General features: G+C 34.6%; 1 protein-coding gene across 1 annotated transcript in view; it reads left to right on the forward strand.

Annotated features, from left to right (window-relative positions):
- LOC135197286 (UDP-GlcNAc:betaGal beta-1,3-N-acetylglucosaminyltransferase-like protein 1) overlaps positions 1-8,794 on the forward strand; it is a 42,744-nt gene extending 33,950 nt beyond the window's left edge. Inside the window, 4 exon segments of the mRNA XM_064224417.1 lie at positions 7,075-7,227; positions 7,749-7,989; positions 7,991-8,026; positions 8,243-8,794. Of these exon segments, the coding sequence (XP_064080487.1) occupies positions 7,075-7,227; positions 7,749-7,989; positions 7,991-8,026; positions 8,243-8,323 (511 nt within the window). The 3' untranslated portion in view covers positions 8,324-8,794.
- The last annotated feature ends 175 nt before the right edge of the window (positions 8,795-8,969 follow it).

Below are 8,969 nucleotides of genomic sequence, written 5' to 3' on the forward strand. Positions count from 1 at the left end.
GTATAATGATTACTCTTTTACACCATTTACAGATAGATAATAAAAAGGGATTTTGACGTAGGAAAAATTGAACTTATGACTGCCATTGTAAGAACATCTCTAGTTCTTATTTTCATAGGTAAAAGCACAAAACTTAATCCCATTTACATTTTTCTCTAACTGTTTTCCTTCTAATAAAGTTTAAACACACCATGTCTAGGTTACATTATACTTCCCCCTCATTTTGGGACCACCTTGACGTGGTGAGGGGGCTCTCGAACCTCAGGAATCTCTTCCCAGGTTCGAACCCAAGAGTCCCATATGACATTATATATTTTCGAGTAAACTTATGTGGACCTTTCCATTTTTTGCCAAAATTTTTGAAAGCAAATAAATGAGAAAACATATCATGGCTTAACGTGGAGTTAAATCCGAAGCTAAATAGTGAGAACTGTGGTAGATCCATCATCTACCCGACAATGTTCGGACCTGTTTTTCAGGCGGAACTATTCTGTGGAGCTGGACCACGGATTCCAGGGGGGGTGGGGCCTGGTTCTAGGAATAGAACTCTCGGCATTCGATCCGTTTGCCCATAATGTGATTAGGATGGGGATAATTGTATTAACATAATACTCTTAGTCCTAGCAAGCGGGGTTCTGCTTACACTTGGGCCATGACTAATCATGTTATGCCATCCCCATTTTGGGGTAGGGTAGGGATGCTGGACATTAGGGAGTCCTTTCTCATTGCTGCCTTTGGCAGAAAATTTAACTTCGCGAAGGGCCAATGATATTTTTTCAAAAATTTTTTTTTTTTTTTTTTTTTTTTTGTGTGTGTGTGTGTGTGTGTGTGTGTAAAAACTCAAAATTTATGAACTGTGAAATAAATGATTTGAGTACTGGGCCCCATGATGGAAAAACTACGGCACAGTTTGATGACCATTGGCACGTCACTCCCGAATTTCCTAGGTACTGCCACAAGTAGTGAAAGTTACTATAAAAGATACAAAGGAACACCCTTTGTTCCAAGTAAAGCAGCAGAGCCAGAAAACCAAATAGAGTGCATAAATACAAAAGAAACAAACAAAAATAAATTGGTAAACTCCAATATCGTAACAATGGAACCATATATGATGAACAATAATTCTGAATTAGAGACAAATACCATCTTTCAGCAATACAGAAAAATATAAAAATCATAATAGACAGCAACATACATAAAAAACAAGGACCAAAAAGAAACAAAAATTACCGACTTAATCCCACATTGGTACATTTTGATGACCTCTTTGGACCAGATAATTGGTCAAGATTTCTAGTCCTCAAAGCTGACAACAAAATCTCAGCAGCGATGCTAGAAAACAAATTACTTAACATATAGCCAACACAAGACATGGAATGCAGACACATCAAGGACAATGAATGGCTTTATCCAAGTAACCAATAAAAAAGCAGTCCACTGCCTTTTTAAGTATAACAGAGTAAATAATATAAAGGTAATAATTACAAGCCATGAAACAATTTTGAATTATGTACAGGGTACAGTCATCCTACCCAATAGCGAGCAGGAGCTTCCTTCAAAACAACTATTGCTAGACTCCCTAAAATTGAGATATAACAATATCCATGATTTAGAAATATACTCTATTTCAAGTAGGAAAGATAAAAGTAAAAATATCAACATTGCCAAAATAAAATTTACAGGCCAAGACTTACCATTTAAAATAAAAATGTTCTTGGACAAAATAGAGAAGTTCGTCCTTTTGTTCCTAAACCATTACAATGTACACAGTGCTCAAGGTATGGACACACATACAAAAGATGCCGTAATAAAGCTATATGTGCAGTCCTGTGCATCAGATGACCATACCACTTAATTGGAACTGTAAACAATCAAAATGTATTAATTGTGGACTAGCCCATCACGCAAAATCTAAGGAGTGTTCATTTTACCAATATAACAACCAGAACTTCAGTTGTTAATAAATAGGACAGGAATGTCAGTCATGGAAGCCAGACTTGAGCTAAAAGTAAGAGGCGTTAACAATCCATCCAAAACCCCCACCTTTTCAAATGTGACTAAAAATCAAGACCTCAAACAGCACAATGACAAACAAGATAGTATAAACATGGAAACTGGATTTCATACCAATAATACTGAAACCCAAAATCAAAAGTGATATTTACAACAACCAATACCACCACCAACATAGATGATTCAGTTATCCATGGAAAAGAACTTCCAATAGAAGAAGAATTAAATAATGATGATAATCGAACTGGCAAAAAGAAAAGAATTCTAGAAAGAACCCCACCTAAGGGAAAAAAAGTAAATATTGAAAATTACAATCAATCCAGAGAGACTCCAACTACACCAGGAGAACATTTTAAAAAAGATATTAAACTAACCTCATCACAAGTGGAAATACACAATTACCCTCAATCTCAATCAAACAGCCAACATCTGACAGTAAAAATCACTCTTTACAATTTCCATCAAATAATACTAATGAAAATCAATACCATTAAACCAAACCAAAATATAACTATCACCCCCCAACCATCCACAAGACCGAAATATCCCATTAACAACAACAAAACAATAACCCCTCAAACCAACAGTCCTTATCACTACAGAAAAGGAACAATAGAATTACAAAACCAGGACATTTCTAAAGCTAGACCAAAAACTTCTGAACCAATAATTAACATTACCAAACATGCTTCATCTTGTGGTTGTAATGAATGCTTTGTAAGTACATATAACCAACTAACTACCAAGACAGAGGACACAGTACGAAATTGTATTGACAATTTACAATTAAGGAGTGCCCTTTAACACACCAACATGAGAACGAATTATGTTCTGAATCCTTAAAATACAAAAAGGAAATTATAAAATCAAAATAGACTTTATTCCCAATTAAAATAGGAAAAACAAACAACTGCAGAATCTAATAACCAACATACAAAACAACGATTAAAAAACCACAAATAAATTCAAATGCATATAAACTACGAGATAAAGTAAAATCAGCAATCAATTTACAGAATTTAACACCAATACCTCCCAATAATGGAATATAAAATCATTCAATGGAATATAAATGGTCTCTTAACCCGACTACGTCTGGGTGAATTACAAAGAAAAAAGTCATACGAGACCACAACCCAATGTGCATATGTCTACAACATATAGGAAGTAACCCTACAAATATCCAACACTATAAAATTGCCTGTTATTCACCAACTGACGGTGGAAAATTAGGCACAGCCATATACGTTCATAATAGCATTACATATGAACCTGTTGACATACCATCTATGCCATATCAAATAACATCAATTAAACTGTATATGCCTGATAAAAGTAAAATTACTATTTGTAATTTATATAACCAACCAAATTTCAATGCAAATTTCAGTGATTTTTCTGAACTTATTAGCAAAAGTATACAGGAACCACTACTTATAGTAGGAGATTTTAATGCACATAATCCCATTATGGGATATTAATAACCCCACTGACACATCCGGAATCAACATAGAGAATACTATAATGAAACACAATCTGTATTGTCTCAATGAAAGTGAAGTTCCAACATATTTTTCAAATACACACCTAACCTTTTCTTCAATTGACATTTCATTATGTTCAAATGATGTAGCGGAGAAATTTGAATGGAACGTCCTAGACGATTCATACCCCACAAGTGACCATTTCCCAATCATTCTGAACTACTTAAGTAATGTCAAAATATTGCCACCTACAAGATAATATACCAAAAAGCTAACTGGGATAAATATTTCCTATACACACGAAACATACCACCATTCCCACATAATGAAGATCACAATACTACATGTGAATCCTTCTCAAACTTCATAATAAATGCTGCAGATAAAAGTATTCCAAAAACCAAAACACATTCCACAAAATCCCCTGTCCCATGGTGGAATCCAACATTAACAACATTAAGTAAAATAAAACATATATTGAGTCGCAATCTAAACAGACTCAAAACTCGCCTTAAATCACTCAACAAAATGCCCACCCTATAGTATAAACATATTAAACAAAATAGTTATAACAAACATAACAATTAACCACATTAAACCACTATATAACAAATATACAGCCAAATTTAGAAAAACGGTAATAGCTGAAAAAATCGCATCATGGAAAGAATATGTCTCAAACATATCTTCAAACACATCCACAAGGGATGTCTGGCAAAAGATAAGGAAAATCAATAAGGAAAACATATAGACCTCCAAGAAGTGCAATACATTTAAATGGCAAAAAATATACCATGATACTTATGAAATATCAAACATAATTGGGAAACATTTTGAAAACATCAGTGCTTACTCCAGCCTAGATACACATTTTCAAAGTATCAGAAAACAAAAAGAAAATATAATACTCAATTTTGAAACTCTTGAAGACCTGGAATATAACTATATTTTAACATGGATGAACTAGATAATGCCATCAACTCTTGTCATCCCTCTGCACCAGGATATGATAAAATATCATTTGAAATGATAGAAAAATTAGCTCCTATAGCTAAATCATATTATTAAAATTTTACAATAGTATCTGGCTAAAACGTGTCTTTCCTGATAAATGGAAACATGCCATAATTATTCCAATAAACAAACCAGAAAGGATGCAAATAATCCATCCAATTATAGACCGATATCTCTAACAAGTTGCCTATGCAAAATCTTAGAAAAAATGGTTAATGCACGATTAACGTATGTAATAACCAAAGAAATCCATTTTAACACCAACACAATCTGGTTCAATAGCTGGCAGATCAACCCTAGATCCCTTAACACATTTAGAAGATCATATCAAAAAAGGCTTTGAACAAAAGAAATTAACAGTAGCTATATTTTTGATATAGAAAAAAGCATACGATACACATGGAAATATAACATCATGCAAAAAACTCCACTCCAAGGGACTAAGAGGCCACTTACCAATATTTATTAAGAACTCTTAACAAACAGAACTTTTCAGTAAGAGTAGAAAATTCCTACTCAGTAACCTATAAACTGGAAGAAGGAATCCCTCAAGGTAGTGTCTTGAGCTGTACATTGTTTGCTTTAGCAATCAATGACATTACTATAAATTTACCAAGTGGTGTAAAAAACAGTTTATATGTTGATGACTTTGTCATTTACTATACGAGTAGTAATCTGAGACATGCTCAGAGAGTTCTCAGTACTGCCATTTCAAATATATGTAGTTGGGCAAATTCAGTTGGATTTAAATTTTCAACTGATAAAACAAAAGCAATCTTCTTCTACAAAGACAAAAGGTGGATGAAGAACCAAACAATCAAACTGCATCTTTATAGCACTGAAATACAATTTTGTACAAAAATCAAGTATCTAGGAGTAATATTTGATCAACAATTTAAATTGGAAAGAGCACATCAAATACATTAAAGCCAAGGGCATCAAAGCCCTTGCCATATTAAAAAAGTTATCACACACTAATTGGGGAGCAAAACGAGACATTTTATTAATGATATATAAGGCAACAGTCTTATCCATAATAGATTACTGCTGTCCAATATATTCATCCGCCTCAGAATCTGCATTAAAATCTCTCGATGCAGTGCACCATGAAGGCGTGCGATTATGCACAGGAGCTTTCCGATCGTCCCAACAAACTCACTTTGGTGGAGGCAGGTGTTTGCCCTTAAAACATCACCGTAATTTAATAACAATACAAAGCAGGTCTTTCAATGCAAGCAGGATCGTCTCCTGCAACTTACTGCTTCCAAAACTGTAATCAAGTAACAGCAGTTAATAGTACTAGCTCTTTCCCAAAAAGAGCTAGATACATAATGAACATACATAATATGAATCCAATTTTTCACCCACCAATGGAATTGCCACCACCATGGATTTTAAATAGAGTAAAGATATGTACCTCCCTGTCTTACCTACTCAAAAAACAAATGACAAGTACGGAAATGTACGCCAACATGCTTTGGAGCACATTAGAAGAAAAGGCGACAAATTTATGATATATACAGACGGCTCCAAAAAATAATGTTGGAGTAGGAGCATCTGCATATTCGAAAAATATGTTAAGTAAAAAAAGCCTACCTTCAATATCATCAGTATTTACTGCTGAAGTCGCAGCCATACAGATGGCTCTAGATATGATATCTGAGGCAAAAGCAAGTGTGTCTGTTATTTTCAGTGACTCACGTAGCGCTATAGATGCATAAGACAGTATAAACCAGGAAACCAAATAGTACAGGAAATTTCAAATAAAAAATTCATCAACTCCTCCAATCAGGAATATCAATGGAAATATGTTGGATCCCAGCACACGTGGGAATAAAAGGAAATGAATATGCAGACTCTACTGCCAAATTAGCCTGCACTATCCCTCCAACAATTTCATATGCCCCAGTGTCAGACTGGGTAAAATCAGTTAAAACATTAATTTACCAGGATTGGAAAGAAGAATGGGCCCCCTCGGTGCCAACAACAAATAAACTTAAAAATATAAAAACTGAAGTCTATGCATGGAGGACATCCTCACAGGAGGAAAGAGAAAACAAAAGAGGTGATCCTAGCAAGGCTACGTATAGGACACACAAGATTCTCACATGGTCACTTGATGTCAACACCACATGCGACCCAGTGAAATGTAACAGATGTCAAACACCCATGACAGTACAGCATTTGCTTGTTGAGTGCCCAAATTGGACCCAGCAAAGATCTATTTATCTGCGAGGAGTTCGGAAATGAAAAATATTCTTGCGGAAAGCAGGGATTTTTCAATTAATAAAATCATAAATTTTTTAAATAAGACGGGTTTCTCAAATAAAGTCTAATTTTTTTTCTTTTTTTTTTTTTTTTTTTTTTTTTTTTTTTTTTTTTTTTTTTTCTTCTCAGGATTGATCCCTGAGAACCAGCCCGAGAAGAGTCTACTTGAGACTCAGAGGTCTGGAAAAACTAACACCTATTAATAATAATAATACACTATACTTACTGTACCAGGATTTACTCCACTTATTTCCCTGTGCAAAGCATCATATATATAGTATTTCATTACTTTCAGCGTTGGTGGATTTAGTGAAGCAGGGAAAGGAACTCCAGAGGATCTAATATTTTTCTATAAACACATAGGCAGTGGTGGGAAAATAATCAGGCATGATGACGAGCTTCTCATATACAGATACCATCCTCATGCTACAACTTTCTCAATCCATGAGTAAGTATAAAGTTTGGAACTCTTGTACAGCACGCTGCTCTCCTTTCAGTTATTTGATCACTGTTTCACTTCTGTTTCTTTTACCTTTTCCCTAACATAAAAGTTAAAACTTTGCAAGTTTGCTTGCTGAATAAATAAACAAGCCTTTACCACTGATTTTGGATAACATATTCACCAATAACAGATGGTAAGACATCACCAACATTAGTACTCACAAAGTCAGGGTTTTGTCTACGGAAGCATCAGCCTCCTGAGTAAATTCAATGGTAAAGGCTCCTTTGTTAATTCAGCCAGCAACCCCCAAGTTTTAACTTTTGGGACTGTTATTGTAGACTGTTGGGAGTACTGCATACTGTCTTCATTAACTTAAAAATGTTACCAATTTGAAATATCAACAACCTGCTTTCCATACTGAGCTGAAATTGCAGATATTTCACTCCCATGATTCAAGTTAGTTTAAAAGCTTATCTGGCTCAATAATTCAGTGGAACTAACCAGTTAAATTTATGTTTGTTGAAAAGACAGACCATATGGGACTTGCGTATCCAAGAACTTCAGGAGAAGGTGCTGAAAAACTGGGATACTTTTACTATCTGGAATGCTGGGAAGCAAGGACGGAAATTTTACAGATCACTGACTAAAGAAAACCAGAGGAAGGTCACTGCTTTCTGTGACGTTGATGTCAAGAAGGTTGGGTCCTACTACACTTATGAAGAAACAAAGGAAAAACCAAAACCAAAAGTACCAATCATTCATTTCAGTCGAAAGCAAAAGCTCTCTAATTATTTGCATGAAGATGGTAAGGGCAATCTGTATACTATATTACTAGAATATTCATATAATCTTTTAAATACATTTTCTGCAGATGGCAAAATTTCACAATCTGTTGCAGAGATGGACAAGTGTATACATTTATATTATTTAAGAATGTTTATTGCTTATATGCAAGACCTGTGTTGTAATGATTTAATAGTGATTATCTTATCCTAAGCCAGACATCTTTTCTGGTTTTCAGGAGTTAACTGGAGGACAGTTTGAAGAAAACTTAAGAAGCTTACATCTAGAAGAGGGAAAAGACTATCATCATTTTAATTAGCACCCAAGGAGCCAAAATATTTGTTGATATATGGGTATAGCACTAGTATTAATCTTGCGAATCAAAATGTGCTGTACGTGTCTGCAGTACAAAATACTACCAGTGGTCTTCAGCCTTAAAGTATAAAGGATATCTGTATGGTCGTCTGCTGAAGATTCTCATGCTAAGTGAAAATGGCAAAAAATCTATACAAAATGTAATAAGTGCTAGCATTAGCCCAGAGTTCTTATGAAATGGAAGTAAAATCTGAGTTATTTACTATATTGAAAGCCTTCATTTTTCCTCCATCAAGAATAATGTGCAGAGCTTTCCCAATATAGTAAGAGTATACTTAACTCCGTACAAAGATGGATAACTTCCCCACACCTCTGGAGGACTCCTCAGAAAGAAGCAAATCTGGCACCAAAAAAGCAAACAAGTTCTTGCAAGCAGACTTTCATAGGTCCTAAACAGAATCTTTCCAAGATATGCTATGCTACTATTTGCCATACTTCTATGTCAACATAATATGTACCAGATTTAGAATGGCTAAATTTTCCAGATTGAGATAGAACATAGTAGTGTTTTTTATTGTATTAGAACAAACAAACAAAAAAATCTGTTTTGCGAAACATCTTACCCATAAAACTAAAATGCAGTGTGACGA

The sequence above is a fragment of the Macrobrachium nipponense genome, chromosome 18, assembly GCF_015104395.2.
Source record: "Macrobrachium nipponense isolate FS-2020 chromosome 18, ASM1510439v2, whole genome shotgun sequence".
NCBI classification, from domain to species: Eukaryota; Metazoa; Arthropoda; class Malacostraca; order Decapoda; family Palaemonidae; genus Macrobrachium; species Macrobrachium nipponense.